Raw genomic sequence first — 24,911 nt, 5'->3', positions numbered from 1 at the left:
TTAAAAAAAGAAAAAAAAAAAGAAAAGAGACTGAGTCAGACCTTTCTCAGACCTGTGAAGAGATCTGGGGTCCTGCGGAGGAAGTTTCTGACATGGACGCCAGAGCCGTACCTGCCGCAGCATCTGCACAAACACAGGTTGCGAAGGCAAAGGGCAGAGAAACACGCGTGTATGCCAGGTCAAGCAGTGCTCCTAGGAGCAAAAAAGGTCTTCTTCGCCAGTAAATACACCAATAGATGCCACCAGCTAATGGCAAAGGACATGTGCATTTGGATAAAACACAAAGCAACCACCCCTGCTGCAGATGAAAACCTCTCAGCCCAGGTAGGTGCAGAAAAATAGATCTCACCACTTAGGAGCCGTTCACTAATTATTGACTGTCTCCTCCAAATTTTCCTTTGTTTCATGATTAATTATTTACCCAGCCACCCCAATTTTAAGTTCCTTTGTGTAGATTGTGCTGGCACAGAGCAGTGTAAGTAGAAATAACTTATGAAAACCATCTGACATGGAGTATTAAAAATAATTATGAGAAAATTGCTCAGCATCTTTACAACGTTCAAGCCAAGTCCTGCCACTGGATCAAACTGCTTATGTGTGCCCTGATGAGACCGATACAGGGACAGAATCTGCAGTAGGAACTTTCCTGGACCCTATAGAGCAGTTGGGATAGAGGGTCTGGATAAAAGCAATGCTTCAAAAGGTGTGTGCTGAAAATGGAGCCTGCCCCTCATGGCATGAAGCTCCTAGCCATTGCCTTGCGGACTTTTTGGCAGGGATCTGAAAAGGGATAGGGAAATATATCCAGAAGCTTGGTCTTCTGAACTGAAGGTCTGCAAAAATTTCTCCCTCCCTCTCTCCATCCCAGGATTAATTTTGTTGGCTACTGAATGCTTTTCTTAGTATGAGACTTTGTAGTTTGGGGGGGGGACATGTTTTTTGAACTTTAACTTGGTGAAAAACATGTGTTCCAGAGGGAATGCTGTCAAGTGAAAATAAAGGATAATCCTGGCCCTGGTTCAGGAAAAGGCCAGGAGTGGGTCCCTGGCTTCTCGGGCAGTCACGCACCTGCCCAAAGCGAGAAAGCCAAAGGGCATGTACAGTGCTACCAAATGGCTGGAACTGCATTTTGCATCTGTTTTGTGTCCACTTCTGCAGGACCATAGACAACTCACCCTTCTCTGAACCATCTGGAGAGGACAACAATGCTCTAAACCAAGCAAACACCAACCTGCTCTTCCCCCGGTGCAATGGGGATCACTCCCGCGGCTTTACAGCCCATCTGCGCCGCCTTCCCGCGATGCTCCCCTGCCTGTGGGCAGGGCTGGGCGGCAGGAAGCCACCCTGTGCCAGGCTGCCATGAGCACCGGAGCTGTGACAGCTCGCCTGCCGCTTCAGCCAGCCAACGCAGAGATGCCCACCAATGTCATCATTTCACTTTTACGGGGAGTAATGGAAAGTGCCTCAAGGTCTTTTCTGTTCCTTTCTCTCCCTTCCCAAAAATAACTAGCAGAGCACGTGTCTGGCAGCTCCGTCACCGTCAGCAAACCTCTTGTGCACCCACACCCCTACCACGGTGCACTACCTAATCTACACTGCTCCTTCCCCAGGGAATAAACCCCTGCTCTGCAGCCAAGTCACCCTGCCCAAACTCCTCCTTGCCTCGAGCGAGGTTTGTCACAGCACTCGTTTTGACTTGAGGCTCGCCGCCGTGTAAGGACATCCAGCCACCATTTTGGCTACCATGGAGGAGGGCTGCGGGGCAGCGTGGTGGTGATTACCTGCTGTAAGGTAGCCTGCAGCAATGTGCGTATCAGCAGAAACAGGAGCAGGTCGACACTTGACTGCACAGCACGGCTGGGGCGTGCTGCGTGGATACACAAGTAAAAGGCCGGGGATACCAGCACCATCCAGCTCTTCGCCGCTGAGCCAGCCACTTTCAGCAGCCCCATGGTCCCGACCTGCTGCAGGGGGAAGGCTGGGCACGGAGGCACAGAACTCAAATTGGGCTGGGTGTACAGCTGTTCCTCCCGATGACAGGGCTCTGCCCTCATCCCTCCTCTCCTCCAGCCTGGCAGGGGAGGGGAACTTCTGTGCGAGGCAGGGAGCTACACCCAGCTTTCCCCCTCTGCAGCACACTGCTTCCAATCACACCCTTGCTGGAGGCCAACCTCATGTTCCCTGCTGAGCACCATGAATCTGCAGGATCGAGGCCAATAATACTGTGGTTATTTGTAATAATGACACTGGGAAGAATGGAGGAAAAAATCTAACATGGATTAACAAAGTATGTATGCCTGGTCTGTACGCAGCCTACGTCCACTGTCTGGCATCAGTTAGTGGTGTGAACAATGTATTCCTTTTATCCTCCTTGGTCCCCCTCATAATTCTGTCATTGTATCTCAGTCCCAACCCATAACTTCTCCTCCCTCCACTCCATTACTGCACTCCCAGAGCAGTGAGGGGAAGCTTCCACATCTGTGGTTATTGTACTGTAATGGAAAAAAAGTAACTCTTCAAACTTATGGTACCTTACAAATCTCAAAAATGTCAAGCATGATTCTGAGGCACTAATCAAGCCTTGCCACCTCCCTACTGAACAGGTCGCTATTACTATTCCCATTCGACAGAGAAGAGGATATGAGGCAGGCAAAGTTGAAACTTCTTTTCCCCAAGGTTACACAAGAGAGTAAGTGGGGGACTCGGGGGAAGCACATGGACTTTGTGGCTCTCAGTCCTGTGCTCCAGATACACAGTCAACCTTTCCTTTTTTCCTGCCCTCTCATCTTGCCACAACCCAGCGCTGGAGGGCAAAAGACCCCAAATTACATAAACTTACCCACAAAATATTCATGTGTGAACCTCAAGCCATAGAGGCTCATTTGCTTTGTGCAAGCAACTCTTTTAGCCCAAGTCCATCATGCTGTGCTTCTGACAGAACTTATTTTCAGTAATAAAAGTAAGGCTATGTCATATCGGTGTGGCATACAAGCAATGTTAGGATAATGTCTTTGGGGCAAGACATACTCATGCCCCAGAGAGACATACTCATGAAGTCTTAAACAAGTGCAGTGAATTTTTACTCACATCAGTGAATCCAGGACTTTGCATGCAGGCTGTAAACCAAATCCACCATCCACGCAGGCTCTGATATGCCACTAGGTTTCTCTTTTCTTTTCCTCTGCTGTCCAGCTACTTAGAGGAATTTTAAAGGGATGCCTCTCAAAGCTGCATCAAAGGTACTAACGATCCTACTGTGTAGCCCAGCGTAGAGAAACTTCATGTTTTTTCTGTCAGCATCTTCGTACCTACACTGTTTCAGAAACGTTCACTTGCCCAACACAACGCAAGGTGATTGCAAAAAGCTTTACAGATTCTGGAGTAACATCAACTCCCCTCCCGCATCATGTGAAGCTGATGAACAATGCATCTGCACAGATCTACTCCTGCCTTTTTTGTGCCTTGCCATGTTTACTCATGCACCCACAGCTCTTTCTAAGAGAAACTTGATTCTTACTTTCACGGCAGTGTTAACGTGACACCAAAACCTGCTCCTCCGGCAGTTTGTGGGGGGATGAGGATGTCATGCTGACACATCCAGGGCTTGATCTGACAGCAAACAAGGATTGCAAAAAAAAAAAAAAACCAAACCACCTCCAGTTTGATTGGTCTAGCTGGGAGGAGAAAACTCTCCTGCTTTCAAGCACATGCACCCCCACGTGTTCAATGAAGACTTGGGAGTGGAGGGAACCATAAGCTGATAGGGGTAAGAAGATGGAAAAGGTTTTTATGCTTTATACCATCAGAAGACTTTGCCTTGCACCTCCTTCTTTCCTCACAGCCTCTGAACTCTTAAGTCAGGTCTAACCTTTCCAAATGTAAGCAGCACTGGTTTTATGCTGTCTCAAACCAGACATTTTGAAAGATAAGGCTGACTGCTGCCCTCCATTACCTTCCCCTAGTCCACCTGCCAGTAGTCCCAGGCACAGCAGACAGAGGGGTTTGTCTCCTTTTGTCACCATATGCATGCTTTTAGGGCACACAATGACAATCAGAGCAAAAATACCACTGGGATTTCACTGTATTGTGCCGATGCAATGTAATTTGGCAGCACACAGAGAACACAGCAGAAAAACAGCAGGGAAGATGGTGATGGGAAACCACACACTCAGGCTGCAGGAGTTAGGAGTCAGTTTATGTATGGTCCTGGAAGCCACATGGAAGTGGGACACATACATGTGTACATGCACGCACATGCACACAGACAGACATGTAGACTTACATAAGTCAGGAAGTGCAGGAAGCATTTGAACACAGCCACAGATGCAGAGATCAGCAGCTTACCTCCCAACCCCCTCAGAAAGAAGGGACACTTGGACAGGAGCTGCCGTAACTCTACGCAACCACTCCTTTGCTACCCTGAACTGGGGGTTCCTGGCGGAAACATGGTGCTGGCAGAGCACATGCAGACACCAAAAAGGCTAAGAAGAGCTCAAACCCAGTTCTCCTGTGAGACAGTGTGGCTGGAATTCTTGAATACTGCATGGGTTGCAATTATTTCTCCTCTCCAAGGAAAAGGAAACATCTCTGGGGAGCCAAAAGCAAGGGAAAGGGAGAAAAGGCACATGGGAATCACTGCAGGGGGGTCTATAGGTAAGGCATCCAAAGGGAAGACCATATGGTGAGGCTACAGAGGTGAAAAGCAGAATGGGTGAAATTTGCACCAGTAATGAATAGGCTGATGGGTTCTGCTTCTCATACCAGACACCATCTTTGTCATGAGGAAGAGGCAATACAACTTTATTTGCCTGCACTGAGTTTGGGAGACAGCTGTGCAAGACAAACACTTTTCCATATTATTTTTACCTGGGGTCACCATGTTTTCCCCAAAAGACACACTGAGGCTGTGCATATGGATGCCGTACCCTGTGCCCCCAGCAAAGAAAACAAAAGTGCTCATTCCTTTCTTAAATAAAGGAGAAAAAACCCCCAATATTTTCATTTTCACACTAGCAGCAAGCAGCAGGCGAGAATCACGAGGTGCTAAGAGATGCAAGCACGTCCTTTCCAACAGATACCTTCTTCTTTGCCAGCAATAAGTCCTGGTAAGCATTCGAACGGAGGAAGCGCGCATAGCTGTCACTCTTCATCAGCTTGTAAATGTGCTCCTGTGGGACAGGAGGAAATGAGAGACAGAGAATTGTTATCAAACCTCATTTAGACATCACAAGGACTTAAAACACAGCAAATTAGAAGGAAGACAGACTGATCAAAGTTCTAATTAAGTCTGCTATTATTGATTATCTGTGTTGTGGCAGTGTACAGGAGGTCCACCCTGGGGCAGGACCCTGCTGTGCCAGGGGCTGTACAAACACAAAACAATGAGATGGCCCTCACCCCAAAAGCTGGCACACATTATTCAGTAATCAGTGTTATTCTGCAAAGACTGCAACTCTCCGAAGTCCCCAGATTACAAGCAGGTGTCTAGCTAGGCTGAAACTACTGGGATGTCTCAAGAAGGAAAAAAAAACCACCAGAAATTGTCCCATAGATTAGGTTCCATTTTACCACTCATAGATACTTGAACTACCATCCAGCAGTCCCCTCCTGTTCATGGAGGGGAACTGATACTTGAACGTGTTTCATCTACACTTAAGACACATACTTAAAGCACTCCAACCTGTTAACATCCTGAAAAGGCCTGTATCTCTGGTGACTATGCAAGGAGGTTATACACCTAGCTCAGATGTATAGTGTATAGTCCTATACATATATAGATATATAGTATATAGTACTTTATACATAACCGTATAAAGTTATGTCATGATTATGAGCCCCTCCTACAGGGTCTTTTTTCTCCTAGGAAGTCAAACTACTGTTACAGTTTGCTCTGAGAGCACTTACTACATGCATCTTCAAACTTATAAAGTGGTGTTTTATTGCAGCAGAACTTCATGCCCATCCTTTTCCAATTTCCTTGCTTAGTTTTACTTTCCTGCTGAGAATCCCTTAACACAGTCAGCTCTTCTCCTCCTAATTATCCCTGGATTTGTAATAGATATTATCCCAAAAGCCAAGAAAATAAAATCAAAATACTTTGACCAAATAAAGACTCAGAACACACTAAAGGAACTCAAGAGAAAATCAGGCACCCTGGACATTTCTCTTAGACTTTGCCCAAGGAAGCACTTTTATAGAGTTAATGAGCAATTTTATCTATACTGATTTATCCAATGTGAAATATTCTCTCCTGCCCTAAAGCCATTGTACATGAAACTTTAGAAGAGCCAAACCAGACTGAAGTCGCATAGCTTATTTCACAGTGTTAACAAGCCAAGCAGAATTCCCTTATCTTCACCATCATGGGTAATTAGTGATGACCTGTCTATACACAGAAGAACTGCTTAATTCAGCTTTCTCGCACTATTCAGTGTAGTCCTAAGAGGGGCATAACTGCCACTGGTTTTCCTACGACACAGCATAAACGTATCCTTTGAGCTACAGTCTGGTGTGGAACAATTTTTACTGGTTAATTTCCATACTTGCTTTTAGATCTGACAGGTCCTCATTTGTGTAGCACTATCTATCTGAAGGATAGCACAAGATTTTGCAATAGAAATGGTCGTATAAAGCCATTTAGCAACTGTTACCCTTCCTTGCTGCAGAAAAACACAAGAGAGGGCACAGCTTTATGCTTTTCACCTACAGCACTGCCATAAGATTTCATATCCAGCTGTGGGACATTTGTTCTATTTATTCAGGACAGAATGAGCCAAGTATGTGCTAAGACAAGAACAATGAAAATAATGCATGTCATGGATATCGTTGTCAAAAGGTTTCTATTTTCCTGGTGTGAATAAGGATTTCCAACATCAGCCCTCTCTCAAATACTTCAACTAGCAGAAACTCAGGATTCAGTTGATGTAAACCCAACCGTTTTGCAACCAGTTCACCTGTACTTTTACCTCTTAAGGTTTCTCAGAGAGACTCCTGTGTCCTCCTAAAGAGTTCTTCCTCATTACCTCGGAAAAAAACCCACCTAACTATAGGCCTAAAAGTCTTTTTCCTTCCTCTTCCAGGATGATGAGGAGACTGATGAGTAAGTGGGGCAGCCACCTTGTAGCCCATCTACAGGAAAGGGCCTGAGGGGTCTCCAAAGCTTCCCTCCTCTTAGTGGTCTTCTCTTGTAGCACTCAGTACATGCAAGGTGCTGGTGGGAGGGGGTGCTGAGGTGGGCAGGAAGGTGTGTGGGGCTGAGGTAAGGTCGTGGGTGACAGGGGTATTTTGATCAACATTTTTATAGACATGTGATTAATTTTTTTTTACTGCCTTTGAACTCCAAATGGTTTCTTTACCTGTGGTCAGACAGGTGGGTCTGCTCTGAAAAACAATAGTAACATTTTTGGAAAATAACGTTCAGTTTTCATTGCTGTGCAGACAGATCACATGAGCTGTTTGCAGGCAAAGGAGAACACACCAGGCTGGCCATACAACCTGCCGGCATGTCAGCCACAACTATCATTCTTGCATATGTCAAGATAACTTCACGTATTTGACCTTAAATCTGGCTGTGGGAAAGGGGAAAAATTACTCTGATCCTGAGTTGAAATAAACCACAAGCTGACTTCTTAACTGAAGCCCGTCCCTGAAAAACAGGAGTACTGCGCACCCACAGCCCAACTGCCACTGCCGTTAGTTAACGGGTACGAAGCATTTTCTCTGCTTTTCACATCTTAGAATCACTGAACAGCAACACTGCTACCTTTCAGCTGTCCACCAAAGGTACAATCAAACAGGGAATAACTATTCGTAGGCTTCGAATGCTAATGAAGAAAGAAGGCTGGGCACAGGGGAAGGGAGGGACATACATAGCTTCAGAAGCAAACTTTGCTGCTTAGTTGCAAGAATTCAAAGGGCTTGCTTTGAAGAAGCTCTGGACTAGAGGCACGAATGATACACTGATCATTTATTTTACAGTGCTGCATTTCTGAAGGACCTGCGGGAAGTCTGAGCCAGTCGCTCGGGTCAGCAAAGACTGCTTTCCAATTTGCAACAGTACAGGACAGCTTACACTGCTGCAGCCAAAGCCTCCGCTGAGACTGCACCATGAAGGTTCCTGCTAAAATTGTGGCTGCAGCGTGCGTCCAGCCCAGTTACACAACAAATCTAGCTGCAGGCCAGGAAACACCAGTGGCTAGAACATTTGTTTTGATCTTTAGCCTACTCTGTTCTTTGCCACCAAGCTATTTTCTGCTATACTTTCTAGAATCTGCAATTTTCTAGGGAGAATTTACAGCTAGTGTTTAGCCGCTCCTCATTTCGTAAATACACTGAAAGCTACTGGAGGTCTAGCAAGTGAGCATATTCTTCCGTGGAAGCCTGAGCAATGGGCTCATCAACAGAGGTGCGTCCACAGACTCAGCTGCTCTGTGCAACTTGTGTGAATTGGCTTGTCCCCTTCTATCATGGATTTTTAACTCACTTTGCATCATCGCAACCCACTGGTCTCTCACTTCTTATTTTACTGAACAACTGCTTTTGTTCCTCCTCTTTATCACATTGTGCAGAGGAAGCACAACCTCACCAAAGACTGAAACCTCCAACTGCAGCCAGCATCTCTAGTGATGCACTTTATACACATGCACACTCCCTGACATACCTGGCATTGCTGGCAAGAAATTTGAGCCTTCCCATTCTTATGCTGAGAAAACTCTGCATTTTGTGAAGTTGTTTATTACAGGGTAACGAGCTCATTATTACTGGCTCCCTGAATACACAAAGCAAATGCACTACTTGTGTAATTTTTAACAATGCAGCTGCAGCTCTGGACATTACAGTTTCTTGCACTGTGAGCAGTCTGGCCAGAATTATCACTGCGACATTTCTTTGCAAGTGCCATGGGAAGTTCCTGTGCCACATCTGCACAGCAGCAGGAGAAACATTCCATTTAGGCAGTGTAGCATCTCCCAGCCATTGCTGGGTACCGCTTCCCAGGTAGGGCCCAGACTCCCAGCTCCCTGCTGTAGCCTTAAGACAGCAATCCTTTAGGGAGTCACATTGCAAAAACAAAAAAAACAACCATCTAACAAAATTGCCCAAGTGATCTACTAAGCCATTGAACAAGGTAGAAACACCCTGCTTCGAAAGCCAGATAGAAAGCGGGGTGGGCGGAAAAAAAGGTCTTTCCAGATTTGGCCAGGAGTTGACAGGCATCACATGGCCCACTGATCTCCCCTGCACCCTTGCCAGCTATCTCTAAGCACCAGGCCACCATCTCAGGCCACTGCGGTGGCAGCTACAAGTGGAGACAGGGACTGACTTGACATGTGCGAGCAAGCCCTGATGAGCTGGCTTTCTGAGCTGATCGGTCACTTAGTCCTTCACACAGCATGCTGTTGATGAGTGCTGGCTGTACTGATGCTCCCCTGCAAGGACAGATGCACATTTGGAAATGTCAGTCTGACGTGGACGGTGACACAATAACCTGCTTTTGTAATTACAGTGGATTTCATCTCCAGGAAGCAAACCATTCCCTTACAAGACTCCTGCAAGCAGAGCAGGTTTGCTGTCAAACACTCCCAGAACTGTTGTTCCCCAGATCCTGAACCAAGGCAAGAGAGGCAATGGGGTTTACGTGCACCTCTTCTTGAGAAAAAAGCAGATCCCCTTTCGTGTTTTGTGCACCTGAATCACATGTCCTCCGTGGTGGGAAGAACTACACAGCTCTCCAGCTCCACTGAGCATCTTCTCTGTGCCTAGGCTTCTATCATGAGAGTTACACTTCAGACAGCGTAACCATTCCACTTGCCATCGCCATTGTATGATATAAAGGAGAACAAACAGTAGATTTTAAAGGAGGAAATGTTGTAACTTCTGTGAATTAGAAAACAAAGGAACCAGCCAGGTAAAGCACAAAAAATACTTTTCTACAGTTATGTGAAACCAAGAGAAAATCCCGCCCCTGACAGCTGACAGCTTAAGTGCAGGGAAATAAACCCTGATAAGGTTCAGCATCTCTCGGCTGTTTTCCTTCCACAGGCTCTATCTTTGGAAAGAGATGAAGGACGAGCTCTGTAAATTTTCTTGACAAGACGGGAAAGGAGGAGAAAAAAAAAAGAAAGTTTGCAATCCAGACGGGAATGTGGGAGGTGGCTGAGATAGCAGAAACTGTCTCAAAGTCGCACCTGCTTCAAATCAATGTGCCGCAACGTGCTCTCAGGTCTCTCTCTCTCCTTGCAGTCAAAACACTGTGACCCTGAGGAGGGCATGGGTGGCAGCCAAGCAGGACCTTAGGAACAACCAAGAAATATGTGGGGAAAAAAATGGTATGATAAAAAAATAATAACAACACCTGACTTGCACAAAGCACCTGGTAGATCTCAGGAACTGTGTTGTCTGTTAAGAACATTTTTTTAGCAGAAACTCTTGGTTCTTTCCTCTGAATCATATGTATGAGACGAGAGGAGTGTTGGTTGTTAAACATCCATTCCTAATCCCACCTATATCTTACCCACTGTGACATTTTGTGACAGGCTTGAGACTTTTTGGGGGTTGTGAAGGCCAAGCACAATGTTCTCATGACCTTTGAACACCAGTTAGATTCCTGAAAGCCCTTAAATTTTCATTTGCTGATAGAAAGTTGTCCCTGTTTCTGCCTAAACACAGATGTAAGCTTTAGATGATGAGGGGGAATTTGGGGAAACTGCAAATTCTTTCCTCATTTCAAGCACAAGTTTCCCATTTAGCACATTTTTAGCCCATTCTGGGGGGCTTACACTAAGGCTAGATAGCTACTGAGATTCACTTGAGCCCCAAGGGCCCACTTTGCTCTTTGTAAACTGGTCAGAAACCTCCTTGCTGTAGGTATCCCACTAACATCTTTTGGATTGTTTCGGAGCACCCCTTCACCCTGTCACCAACACCTGGTATTAAACTAGTGAGAGCTGATTTGGAGACCCCTTTGTACCGCAAGCATGCGAACACCAGCAGCTGCCCCTCTGGCCAACGGCAAGGGAGATTTGCAGAATGTCAGACAAATCCATTAGAAGGAAAGCCCACAAGCAATGTAAAGCAGTAGATTAAACAACTAAATAGATAACAGCAAACCGCAATGAATGTTAATGTTTGTTCTACCTGTATGCTGGGCACTGGGGAGGAATTTACTGCAGATTTGCACGACAGAGCAGTGCCTCCGTGAATGCCTTGTGGCCTTTGCTGGAAGGATGACAACGGATGCCAGCTGAGGACCTGCCCGGGGTTCGCTTTTGGAAGAGCTGTCTCTACAGCACAGAGGATGTGGCAAGGAGAAAGCAGGGAGATGCTTTTCTGAGCACATGCTATGCGACTGCTGCACCTTCCAATTAGACTTGGCAGCAGCCTAATGCCTTTCTGTCAGCACCTCTACTCTGCACAGACATCTGTGGCAGAGGAGGTGAGGTTAACCCCTTGTGCTAGGACACAATGCATGCTGCAGTCAGCAAAACCTGCTAGCTGGGGGCTGTTGGAGACATATCCTATTCACACTTCCCAGCCCATCCTCAGGAATCCTGCCTGACCAGCAGAACCCCCTACCACATCACCACCTGGATCTTCCAAAAAGCCAAAGAAAAAAAAGGAGACCTAATCCTCTTTAGCAGTTACTTGTGCCACTACTGAATGCAACAGTTTTTAGGAGCAATTATGATCAATTGCCATTCAGTCTAACTGACGGTGCTGAAATAAATGCACTTTGGAGAAAGCATGAAAAAGTGCTGCATCAGCTCTGGAAGCTGAAATAGTTGGTAGCAGTCACAGTTGAGATGAAGAAGCTGCAGAAGAAAAGACCTTCACACTTGCCCTGACTGAACCTGATGGGAAAACACCAGTGGTGGGGAGGAAGCAGGGAAACACAGGGGTTTTATTCCAATTCCCCTTAATGTCTCCAAATCCCCACTAAGAATGCCTCTGAATCTGCTTATTCTGGTCCCTGCATTTAGGATTTTTCTCTCCTCAACACTGCTGTCCTGCGGGGTTTGAGCTGTCTGCATGCATTAACCAGTGAGATCCCTCCTCCCGAAGCCTCGCTGGTACCTGGCAGTACTGCCATGTAGCAGGGCGAGGGGTAAATGAGGGCTCTGGCTGCTGCAGGAGTGCTAGGCTCTCCTTGATTTATAGTTTAGAAAAGAAATGTTTCAGGTTGGTAAATGGCACATAAGGGTCTTGGCTTGAGCGTGAATTGCTGTGGAAAATCTGAGCAATATCTTTTTGGCCACTCTCAAGTTATTTAAGTGACACAATAATTTACACCCACAGTTTTAGCTGGCGCAGTTTCTTCACACTCAACCAAGTTGTTTTTGCTACTAAGGAAAAAAAAAAAGAATAATTATACTGTAACACAGACTAACCTCGCTGCTAAACTAAAAAGCACAAAACCTCTTTTCAGGCCACAAATGAAATTACACTGGGCTGAAGGCAGAGGAACGCAAGAAAGAGCTTTAGCAGGAGGGATAACTGTAAGCAATGAGAGCTCATTTTGAGTAATACACAGAAATCCTTTGTTTAGCCCTGTAGATACATAGTGGGAAACACAATGTAAATCTTTTGTGGGGAAGTGCATTGATAAAAGTAACACATAAATTTAGCTTTGGCTCCTCTGTAAATTGATGAGACAACTAGTTTGCTTCATACCTTCAAACATACAAATGGGAAGGCAGAGCTGCCGGGGGGTCCGTGGCAGATGCAGTGTGGAGGAGGACTACAGAGGCGAAAGGTTGTCGAGCGGTGCACAGTTAAGGGGTCAGTCTGGTACTGCAGGAGGATTTAGTCCTAAATATAGCAAGGGCTATCCTGGGAGAAAAAAATGGGCTGCCAGGAGTCTAACACCATATGAGCCGCTTTAGGTTTTGAGAACAATGATCGTGGCTAAGGGGCCAATTCTCTCAATATGGGCCAAATCCTGGCTACTGGCAAAAAGCCCAAGTGAACCAGTTTTGCCTGGGAGGAGGGGACAACCTTGTGTAGTATTTGGGAGACTGGTATCTCTTTTCCAAACAATACAATATCTAGAAGTTGCAGCAATGAAGATGGGGTTTTCACTCCAATACATGCTGTCGTATAGCTATGAAATGTAACAACTTTCTGGACAACACCCTGGCACTTGCAGGGCTGTCTGTAGCTTCCTCTTTCTGTTTTCTCTATAGAAAATTCTACCAAAAAGCTGAGTTGTGGCATGGAGAGGAATATGCAGAACCCGTCACAAAGCAAAAACAAAATTCTGTTTTACTGGGACAGTCTGTGTCCCATAGGAGACAGCAACAGAGCAGGATGCAGCCCTACAGAAACAAGCAGCATACAGCTTCTGCGTAGAGGTGGTTATGCTGAGATAGGGACCACCAGCCCTGCTTGGATGCCTACCTAAAGAACATGTGCTGGATACATAAACAGTCTTCCATGCCTCATAAATATTTTGGCTGTAAGATACCTACTGCTGTATCACCCTGGACTGCCTTTAAATGATTGAGCTCAAGCTCTTGGAGTTCATGCTACAAATGCGTATCGACATCTTACAACTGTTTGCCTATAAGACCCATCCTGGCAGTAAACAACATTCATACCTGCTGTGGGCTGAGAATGGGAAATGTGAAATACATTTTTGATAAATCTCCCCAGGGATTTTTTTTTTTTTTATATTAGAAGGGAGAACACTTTAAGAGATAACAAACCCTTAGAAAAATTAAAGACTGCAGTCTTCCTGCAGCATGTGGGTTTGGCAGGTGTGGAACTGAGTCAACCTCAAGAACATTGACCCGTTGTCTATGAGAAGTGGACTCCTGGAGTCCTGGCTTCTTGGGTAGAAACGGATGCACTTCAAGCACTTTCAGTCCCTGCTTGGGAGAAACAGAACAGCGTCAGCTGCTTCCTGACCTTCACACAAAGAGGAGATGCTCTTGCTCTGGATTCAACATGCAGTTGTTTCTTGCATTCAAGAAGCACAGTGCACACTATTGGCACAAGAGTCCCAGAGTCTGAGTGGTGAATTCAATTTTTAAGCAAGCTAGAGACTTTCCCATGTAATCCATTTAAAGGTATTTTTTTGAGTTAGGAAATGTCTGGCACATGAGGCACTGTTATTGCTTGTGCATGCAGTTCTAGCTAGCTTGGCAGGATCATCACTCCAAAAAACAGGCAGACTATTGTCCTGGGGGAATATGCTGACTCTTCTTGTCACCCCATTCCCATGATCTTTCATTTGGAGAGATCTGTTGTCTTGTGGCACTGTGTGTGCAAGAAGACAGCTCACTCGTGACTTTTTTTCCTAGCCCTTTTTCTGCCTGTGTGTAACAGAGAGGCATTAGCTTAGACAGGAGTTTGATCCCTGATGCCTTCAGAGACAGCAAGGCAACAGCAAGACAGAGGCTGGATGTTAGATGTTTTTCATAAAACATAACTACTAAACCACAAATTAAAATGAAAGGCAAAGGATAAAAGAAGTACCTTCTGATGTGTGGTGCGTATGCACATTTCGAAAAAAAATCCTGGAAAGGTAATAACAACACTGAGTATTTGCTCCTCTGTAGACCTCTGCTTCAAGTCTTTTGTTTCCTGCTTTGTGCAGCATCAGGCACGCCAGCATAAGCCTCCACCATCACTTCCCTATTTTTGCTCCAGACACCTAATTGCTCTTCTGGGTGTATTTGTGGGGGTCATGGTTTTAGATTCTGTTTGCACTGGAGTGCAGCATAAGGAAGGATTTTCTCCTCCCGTCCCACAGAAGCAGAGCCGAGAAGAAGAGAATAAAGGTCAAGTCCCCATACAGTCCCTAACTTCCACTGGAAGGTCCAGGCTGTCAAAAGCCTTCAGGAGCCCTGGGGCACCACCCATGCATACATATGGATGCAGTGCTGCAGTGCTTTCAATTTTCTGTAGCCAGGTCTCTGGCCAGAGCTGGCTCAGGTGGACTTGAGCCCTGCTTCAAGGCAGAGTGCCTGGGTCTGCCCCATGCCCCCTTGCTGACTGCCTGCACTGCCAACCAGAGCTGCTTTGCTGCTACCCTGATTCTCCATCCTTAGTCACCATCCTTTACAGGCATGCATGTAACTGGGTGACTGAGTGAGACTTTAAGAAAATAGCAATCATGTTTCTTCAAGTTCTTACATGAAAGATGATACAGATGCACAATGAATTATTATTTTCATGTTTTCCTTCCATGCTGTGATTTTGTTAAATACCTACAAAGGAGTTCTGTATGCCCACTGAATAGGCACCAGGCATACACTCCTCTATATGCTTGCTTTCACATCCTGTGCATGCTTGAAAAGACAAAGTCAATGGAAGAGAGGTCACCCCTCGTTTTCCCTTCTCAGTAGAAAATGACATTCTACTTCCAAGAGATCCTTGCTTACACTTGGAGTTTTTTTTTGAATTCAACAGGATCCTGACAAGTTCTGTCAGTGCTCCCAGCTTCTTGATGGGACCGGAATGCAAACTGAGTACTGATCACTGATGAATCCTGGAAGGGCTCATTATCTCTATCACAGAACAAACTGAACCAACACCTGGGGCAGCTGAGAGCATGAATTGGGCCCAAATCTTAAATCTCAGACTAGATTTAAGGAAGAAATTTTTTACAATGAGGGTGGTGAAACCCTGGCACAGGTTGCCCAGAGAGGTGGTAGATGCCACATCCCTGGAAACATTGCAGGTCAGGTTGGATGGGGCTCTGAGCAACCTATCTAGTTGAAGATGTCCCTGCTCACTGCAGGGGGTTGGACTAGATGACCTTTAAAGATCCCTTCCAAGCCAAACTGTTCTGTGATTCTATGATTAAAATCCGGGCCAGGTACGTTTCTGGTTTGAGCAGCCTGGAGTTTGGCATTATGGTCTAAAGCTGCTCTGGAATTAGCCAAGGATCTGCACAATACAGTTAAAATCCCTAACTGAGCCCGGATTAGAACTGAATTTCCCTGAATCATCTTCACAGAAACAATTGCCTGAACTAATAGTTAAGATAAAGGAATGTCAATCTAAAACGCTATTTTATTTATTAATGAAGAAAATGAAACGAAGCAAACAGGATGGTAATTCCAAAGACAACTATGTGGCTTACCTTACTCTAGTATACCTGGCTCTGAAGCCTACCACTAAATGCCCCTACAAGTAACCATTACTATCAGGAGACACAACGCATTCTTGTGATACTAGTTCCCAGTGCCAAGGGACTGAGGAAAGGATTAAAGACTTTCTGAAGGCAGAAGGACATTTCAAGGGAGGCAAGGAGATGCTTGAAGGTGGTGGCAGGGGGGAAATGTTTAAAAACTAGCAATGTGTTGTACAGATAAGCCATGATTGTCACACTCACAGCTCTGTGTTCCCATGTTAAAGATGAATTACTTTGGCTGACAGCAGCTTCATTAGCCAAAAGAGGCCATTCAGATGGGCCCAAATCTATTTACCTTCCAGAGCCGGCTGTGCCTGCTTCATATTGCAGGGCCCCACATTGGTTGTTCAATGATGCTGATAACTCCTGTGGGAGCTTACATCCTGCTAAGTAGTTCACTGTTTAATTGAACTGACCTTTCCTGACGGTGCCCCTTGTATTAAAAGCTGCTTTACTCCCCAGTGAAAATGGTTTGATAATCATAATATTTTACTCAGTGGACAGTTGTTTAAGAGCAGAAAATAATCAGCTAAATTGGTAGGCTCGCCTCTGGAGGGGCCCAGCACTAAAATGACAAAAGGTTCTGCAGCTCAAGAGAGCTGGCAGAGCTGACGATCAGGACAGAGCTAGGAGCAGGAGCTGTGCTGCTCGAGGATGGGGGACGCCAGCAAACTGGATGGCTGGGAGAGGCGAGCGCAGGCTGAGCCGGCACAGCACGCTCTGCTCAGAGCCGAGGCATGCTGGCACAGCTTCAGCAGGGCACAGGGTGGGCGAAGGCACACGCAGAGGACGCAGCAAGAGAAGGCAGCTCTGGGCAAGCAAAGCGGTGCGGGACTGCAGAGTGCAGCAGCAGCAAGGGACGCACAACAGGGCAAATATCTTAAGCTGAGATGGGGAAATGGCAAAACACTTGCTTCTGTAATACAGGAATCCATCTTAGAGGTCTGTCTGACATAATAAATGCACACCAAATTCAGGTTTGGATTAGGAGCCCTTTGAGGATGTTTGAACATGAAATTTTCAGTGTCACTTTTCTTAAATAGAGGAACCATTTGCCTTGAGAGCATGAGTGGTCTTGGGACAAAGAAGTCTTAAGTGAGAGGCACATTTGTCAGGAGCCCCTTTTTCTCCCTGTTTTCTTCTAAGCCAGTTGTCTTACCAGATGGTTGTGTAGCATCTGGGAGAGCTCTTTGGGGCTAGAAGCCAAGGCTGTGCAAAGCAGCACATCCATGTAGACTGTTAAGCACCTGATCACAGATGATGCTCTGCTTTCAACCTACAGTTATAATGCATTCACTACCCTGAAGTATACTGTGCGCTGCTACACCTTCCCCTTCCTAAGTACAGCAATGTGTTCATTCCCAGAGCTTTTTATACAGAATTGGCATTTTGTGGGTCAGCAAAAGGGCTAGAGTGCCACATCACCTTCTATTTTTCCACTGCAGGAGCAGCAATTTCATTTTCTCAGTTCAGCCAACCCTCTTCTTTCCTCTTAGTGTCTCAGAGCTGCAGGCATTCAAAGAATGTGCTGTTCAGTAAACTAATTTTTTTCTTGTTCTTTATTCACAAGGACATTTCAGTTGTTTTCCTCTTTGTGCTAAAGCTACACAGGACAGGAGAACAATCATATTTTCCCTCCCACACCGGGGTGGTTTGACTGGTTGTGTCTGGTTGAGTCCCTAGGAATGCGGAGTGTGTGGGAGCTCTCATGGGCTCCTGATGCCAGGGTGCCAAGATAAGGCAGCTGAACCTGCCACAGATTCATGGTCAACAGAGGCCCTGAGGTGGCAGGGCTGACCTGGCAGAGATGCCAGGATGGTACCTTGGAGATTCAGAGTGTGCTGGGGGGACCTACATTGGCTCCTGTAAAGTGGACATGCAAACAAAAGTGTCCCCTCTCCAGGGTGAGCCACTAACAGCCAACACTCCTCCAGCTCTGCCAGGGTACTACGTTCTTCTGCAGTGCCCTGTTTCCCCCTGCTTTTGTTACATAGCCTTCTTAGCTTGCCAAGAAAAGGAACAGAAAGAAACAAGAACAAGAAACAGCTTGCTTGGCCTTTGGAAAGCTATCAGAAGTCCATTGCACAAGAAGGTAACTGGGTTCACCTTCCACACTGCTCTATCCTCTCTTGGCACCGACTCAGTCTCCAAGAGGACCACAGCTGGGCCTGAAGGTCTACCTTTTGCCTCATACGGTCTGTGAACCGAAACAGATGAGTTGAGGACATCCGTCAGCATAAAATCCTCTGAAATAAAATTAACCCAAGGAGCTAAAATTGCAGTCTAACTCCAAGAGCTCCAGCTTGATTTCATCAACGCCCCTTTGAATGGCAATTACATTGTGATCAGTTCAAGCCTAAATCCTCCATGTCTTCTGATTAAATACTCATTGTCTAAACATCCATCTTATTCTCAGTACTTCTACTTATCAGTTTAATCAATTCCCCTACTATTCACCTGTATGCTTTAGCCTGCATTTTGCCATCATAATTTTTTTCAGATGATGCAAATTTGCAGAAGTTCTTGTTCACTATAACTGCAAAGCAAAAAATACATCTTAGCCTGAACGTCTTCATACTCCTGCATTTCTCAGCTTTAAAAAGAACATTTAAGTAAGTTGCCTGATATTCACGGGGGATTGCCTTGAAACTTTGCGTACGTTCCTTCCATGCTGGCCCCAAGGAGCAAGATTGCATTCAGGAGAATACAGTATTTGATGCTGGTTTGAAAAATTAATTTCCTAACCTTGTATAAGTGGTCCACGACGTCTCCCCTGAGACGGAAATATTTTGTTAGTGGAGTATTTTGAAGAACTGCCTTTGAAGGCCAATTTAAAGAAAATATAAGAACAAGGACTCTTTTCATTTGCTGTTGGTTTTACAACATGCTTTTGATAAAAATGATTACAAGGAGGATATCTTTTAATTGTGTCCCTAGTAATATTTGCCAAATGATCCTTTCTTACTTTTTCTTTTTTAGTCTTTATAAAATGACATTTTCACTTTCTCAGAAGGTTATGCAGCTTTATCCTTGCTTGTAGCAGTTTTTCTCAAATTATCTGTTTTCCTAAAGACATTTTCTGTGTACAGTTTATCTGTAAAATTTCCCTGATAAATCTGAGGCCCTTAGGAGCGAAAGGATTAGGCTCACTGCATTGCCTACTGCCCTGTCATTCTAAGGTATTGTCTGGTGGATAAGTTTTTAGCTGTGTTGAAGGGAGTTGCTGCATTTGGGGTTTGGCAGGTGGGGGGTGGATATAATTAGCTATGAATAAATAAATAAATAATAAAGGTGTATTAACCAGGATTTTGATATGGTATCAGCGATGCTGTAAATATGCCAGACTTTGGTGACAGGGAGTACAGAGCCAAACTGAACTTTATAGCACTCTTTCATCTTTGCTTTCTCTGAGACGTGGCTCCAGCTTGCTGCGCCTTGCAGACTTGTAAATTTTGGAACATTTGTTCCCAGAGGAGCATTAGCCTGTTATAACTGATAGATTCAAAGAAAATATCATTTACCCAGCTTGAATAGATATCGTCAAAGTCACTTCCAACTGTGCATCTCCGTTTTCTTACAAGTGAGCAGTGACAATGTGATAGTGGAATACCACAGTAAAACCAAGAGTTTTGTTAGCAGTAGTTCCACAAAATCAAAAACAAACCTGTGCATCTTCATACGTATATCTCCCTGGGTCTTTGACATTTTGGCTTGTTTTCTCATAGCTGTGGGAATCCAGGTTGATAGCACTTTGAGCCCCAGGAGCTAGAAACTCTTGCCAGATTTCTTCCACTCTGGTGGTTACATCCTGTAGAGGTTGTTTCTTGAGATCTTGGACAGCCAACCAAAACCTGTACTAGGCAAAAATTAAAAGGGCAGAAAAGAGAAAAAGAGAGAAATCTAGATAAGACTTCATGGATAAGCCTGGGCAGAGTCCCAAAACACAGATGTAGAGCCTAACCCCACATCTATCTGAACTCACACAAGACTCTCCATTTAGCATGATTTCAGCTGAAGGTGGACTATACTTTACACCAAAACCTCACACTGTGGCTAAGATCAGAACAGCGACTTTAAGAAGCAGTATGTTCTTATTCAAACTGCCCCTGCAGAAGCGTGGCGTTAGGCATGCAAACAGGAAACCTCCAGAGCCGTGCAGCTGGAGGAGAGGAGCGGGCTCTGCCTCCACAGCCTCGCTGCAATCTGCTGGTCATTCCTGCCTGCAGGATCGGTCGTCCGGAGGGGATGCAAAATGCAGAACAAACTTAATATTCATATCACTTCCAGGGTGAAGTTGTAGCAATGGCACTTAAAGAATCTTTTCTTTTTTTGACTTGTAAACTGACCAGCATTCAGATGGACGCTATGGGAAGAGATGAATCTTGTCATGGCCACACTCCAATTTTACAGGGATATTTTCTTGACTGGACCACACTTACAGGATAAAATAAGTTCATAAACATTGAGAAGATTATCTCTTTGATGGCTAAGGGCATAATGCATATCTTGATCTGTGAAACCAAAGGCCCCAAAATATTTTTGCAAGAGCGACATGCATTGTCTTTTACCCTAGAATAAAAAAAGGGTATTTTGTTGGTGGGGCTGGTTTTATTTATTGTTGACAGAAATACACTCTTTCAGGTGATTAATTCAGAAGATGCATGGCTCCCAGTTGCCTTTTGTTTTGGTCAACTCTACCTCCTAGCAAGAATAGATATCGTCAAAGTCACTTCCAACTGTGCATCTCCGTTTTCTTGCAAGTGAGCAGTGACAATGTGATAGTGGAATACCACAGTAAAACCAAGAGTTTTATTAGCAGTAGTTCCACAAAATCAAAACCAAACGTGTGCATCTTCATGCACAGGTACACCGTGGCCTCTGCTCTAGGTACCCAGGTCCTGCAACTCAGCTGAATGGGTACGATAGTGCTCTGTAGGGAGCACTGAGGGCTACAGGGCAAATAGGTACAGAAGGGACCTTTGCAGGCACCAGCAATAATCAGCTCTTTCCTACCCTGTGGCAAAGGACCCCGTGGCCCATGGTTGACAAGGAGGGCAGGGCTTGCCTTGGCCGTCCCTGCCCTGCACCGCTCTTGCATGTCCGCCTCTGCTCTACAGACTGTGCAGTGGGGACAGGGTTTGTCTGGGTCACTGCTTGTTCAGGGCATCCGCAAGAGCTGCACAACTTAGAAAATCCTGTGTCACACCTTTGTCTTTAAGGGACATTACTAAATAAACCAGTTGAACCTTAACTGAAAGCCTGATTTCCCACCCCAAATGATTCAACGGTGCCAGCCTGCTGCCACTAAGGCAAATGTTCCGCACAGTGGAAGGAGGAAGATAAGAGTCTCTCCCAAACCAAGATCCTGTTGGCAGTGAGGGCAGGTAGAGGAGCCAGCAGCCTGGTGATTCCTGTGCTGTTTTTGACCCTTTTTGCCAGCTGTGAGCAGTACCTAACCACCCCAGAAACACTGGGGTTATCGTAATCAAATGGTGCTGCTAACGAGTTTAGCCTGGTCCCCTACCCACAATAGAGGCAAATGGACAATTTGGGAAAAAAAGACATCTGCACTGTGTGTAAGGTCAACCTAAATCCTCCTTGCCCGTTCTCTGTTCCTGCCCTGCCAGGCAGCTGTGTGGGGTGAGGATGCTCCCTGCACCCATGCCTTCAATGTGTTTGGAGGTATGCAAGCTTTGTCTCTTAATGCTCTGCTGCTGCTAAACCAGCGCAATCTTGTGCTCTCCCCTGTTGCTACTGTCCCTCTCTCGCACCCAAAGAATGTGCTTAATCCAACCGTGAAGCCTGCGAGAGATAGCAGGAGGCTGCGTCACTGTGTTGGGCGCTGGGACCCCATCTAGGCAGGATGCGCTGCCTGACCCTACCAGTAACTCGCAGAGCGACTGCCTGCCCTTTGCAGTGCTGCTCCAGCATTCACAGGACTGCTGCACACACGGGGACTGATGCCACAGCCTTGACTCACACGAGCCACTTGAGCATATTCCTTCATACGGTTTTCCCTGCTCCCTAGCAGGCTGTCAGTAAGACAGTCCGAGGTACGCTCAGACACCACACCAGTTCCTGCAGAGTCCCATACTGGTGGTGCTTACACAGTTGTGTTCAGTTTTATAAACTAACTGAAATAGAGTATTTGTGGTTGGTGGAGGGGTGTGCGTGGCTGGCCCTTTTCCGTCTTCAAGATGCTAAGTGTGCCTGATGTCCTGCCTTGTTATTCGAACCATAAGTGACACCCTTACTTATCACATGCATGCAGAGAGGAAAGGGTGGCACTCACAGTGCAGCAATCTGATGCCATATGTGGCTTTCTCTACTTCGAAAATATTTTATCATTCAATTTCAGATGGGATGGGAACATGTGAGCACAGAAAAGGCATAAAGAGAAAAGATGCTAATCATTCCAGAGTAGCTGGGACACTTCAGACAAGCACTTGGCTAGAGAGAACATTTTCTGCTGGCTTATCTTCTGCCCCTGGAGCCGGGGAGGCGGGCTGGGAAAGCACACTCGTGAGAGAACTGGGCGCGCTGTGAAGTGACAGCTTGCCAGAACAGGAGCACCATCCATTTTAATAACCATTTGGCTCAATCTGAAAACCAACCAACCAGACCAACCTGACACTAACAAGAACAAGCTCTTTTTACTGCAAGCGATTGTGAATTCATGCCCAAGGCTGGATGTCCTCTTCAAGGCAAAGGGGAGTTTTGTCTTGGTAAAAATTTCAAAGCTATTCACTATAACTGGTATCTGAAAATCAAGGAACATCAAAGAGGGGCACCCAGCCCGCAGCCTTGACTCCGAGGCAAATTCTCTGCCACAAGGAATCATCCTGAAGCCAATGCATAAGTAGGGCTTCCTATGGGATTTCTGGAGTATTTACAAGAGAGAAGCAGGTATTTCTACCCAGGAAAAGAGCAGACACACGATGGCTGTGCTGGAATTTGTGCTCAATTATAAAGTGCAAATGCACTCCCTGAGTCAGTCCAACAATTTCTGAAGACCAAGCCCAGCCCCATGTTCACAAGGAGTCAGGAGAAGATCCCGCATTGCCTCCCGTCCCTTTCTCTGGGAGGCAGATCTCCAGTGGACACGTCTTGCACAGGGCAGGGGAGGAGGGAGGTATCCTCATGTGTCCTCTCCACAGGTGCCCTATCAGCAGAGCAGGACTGGCACAGGGACTGTCTGCACCGAGGGAACAGCAGCATTGATCACAGGTTCTTTGCCCTTTATAAAACAGCATGTAAGACCTGGAGAAGGCTGATAATATGGTGTCCTAAACTGTTGTCAGAGGCATAAACCATTCCAGCTCATCCAGCATGTAATTAAGCTGCTGTCACTTGCAGGAGATATCCTGAAATGGCGCTTTATCCTACACACAAGGCAAGGCACAGAGAGCTCCTGGGCCTCAGTGTGCCTGCTCTGCCTCCCTGCAAGGCACCATGGAGGTGCTCAGTCACTGTGGGCTGCTGTTTGCAGATGCCCCTCGATGAAAAGTCTGCTAGGGAAGGACAGGGGCTTGCTTCAGCGGTATGTTGTAAAACAAAATGAATTTTAAAACTTCATCGGTGGCAAAATACAGATGACTGCAGAGACTTGAGAAAAGACTATCAACATAGGGACAGTATTGTAACCCTATGGTGGGGGAGGACGCGATACCCCTGCTTGACAGGGAAATCACCGAGTGACTGAGTTTGAAATATGAGCACACTCCTCTCCTTGCTCAGCAGCTCCACGTAAATGCCAGGTGCACCTCCCACCTCGCATCTCTCACCACTCACGGTCTTGTTCTCACTTCCTTTCACCAAGAGGAGAAAAACCATCATTTTAACATCGCAATTGGGAGGGGAAATGAATGAAGGTAATAGGTATAAATCAACATGCAGTTCAGACAGGGGAGATATTTGCATCTTCATGTAGCTTAATGGCCTGATCCTTGGTGTGGTGCTCTTGGCGTGGCCGAGACCAGGAGGAAGCTGTGCTCCGTGGGGCCCACTGGGGATAGATGGCTGCAGCGAGGCTGCCTGCGGAGGGCACAGCAGGGCGCTGGTCCTTCGCTAACGCGGCGCTTCAAAGGAGACCGCGGGGCCGGTGTGAGCGACAGCAAGCTTCCCACCACCCAACTGGCCTCCCCCTCACCGTCCTCCCTCCTCTCCCCAAAGCTGCATGCCCCACGTCCCAACTCTACGTCCCTCTTTTCTGCTGCCTTTTTAGTTTTCTGAGGCAGGAAACGTCTTTCTGTCGTTAGGCAGCACCCGCTCGCTCGCCAGCGAGTAAACAAGATGCCAGTTTGCTGACGGACGGCAGTCGGCACCGAGAGAACGCCGGCACCTCACGCCATCAGGGCAGTGTCCCAGCCGGGCCACGGCAGCCTCCGGCCGGCGCAGGCCTCGCCGCCCGCCCCGCCGCGGAGCCGCCGCGCCGCCTGCTGGCCGGGCGGGGACGGCCCTGCCGCCGGCGGCCGCCCGCGGGCTGGCGCTGGCCCCGGCCCCGGCCCCGGCTCTGCCCCGCGCGGGGCGCCGCGGCGGAGCCCGCGCTCACGCACGGTGCCGCGCCTGCCCTCGGGGTGGCCTCAAGCTGCCTGCGCAAACTCTCTTTATGAGGTAAAACCCACCCAAGGCCCTTGTTTTCTAAACGTGTCTGCTCTCGTCCGTGCCCGAAGTTTGCCTTTCCTGATGAAAACTTAAAAAAAAAAAAAAAAAAAAATTCGCAACAAGTTTCAGCCGATAAGGGGTCATATACGATACAAACACTTTCTGCAGGTAA

General features: G+C 46.5%; 1 protein-coding gene across 5 annotated transcripts in view; it reads right to left on the bottom strand.

The window, feature by feature from the left end:
• The window catches only part of RGS6 (regulator of G protein signaling 6), a gene marked incomplete at both ends in the record, with an annotated part of 270,505 nt that overhangs the window by 18,134 nt on the left and 227,460 nt on the right, over positions 1 to 24,911 (bottom strand). For all 5 annotated transcript variants that reach the window (XM_082000782.1, XM_082000783.1, XM_082000784.1 and 2 more), the window contains 2 exons: positions 5,079 to 5,168; positions 19,800 to 19,986. In XM_082000782.1, coding sequence (XP_081856908.1) covers positions 5,079 to 5,168; positions 19,800 to 19,986 — 277 coding nt within the window. The remainder of the gene's footprint in view (positions 1 to 5,078; positions 5,169 to 19,799; positions 19,987 to 24,911) is intronic.

The sequence above is a fragment of the Phaethon aethereus genome, assembly GCF_964289735.1.
Source record: "Phaethon aethereus genome assembly, chromosome: 5".
NCBI lineage: Eukaryota > Metazoa > Chordata > Aves > Phaethontiformes > Phaethontidae > Phaethon > Phaethon aethereus.
Note: the sequence above shows the minus strand (reverse complement) of the source record. Positions and strands in the feature narration are given on the sequence as shown.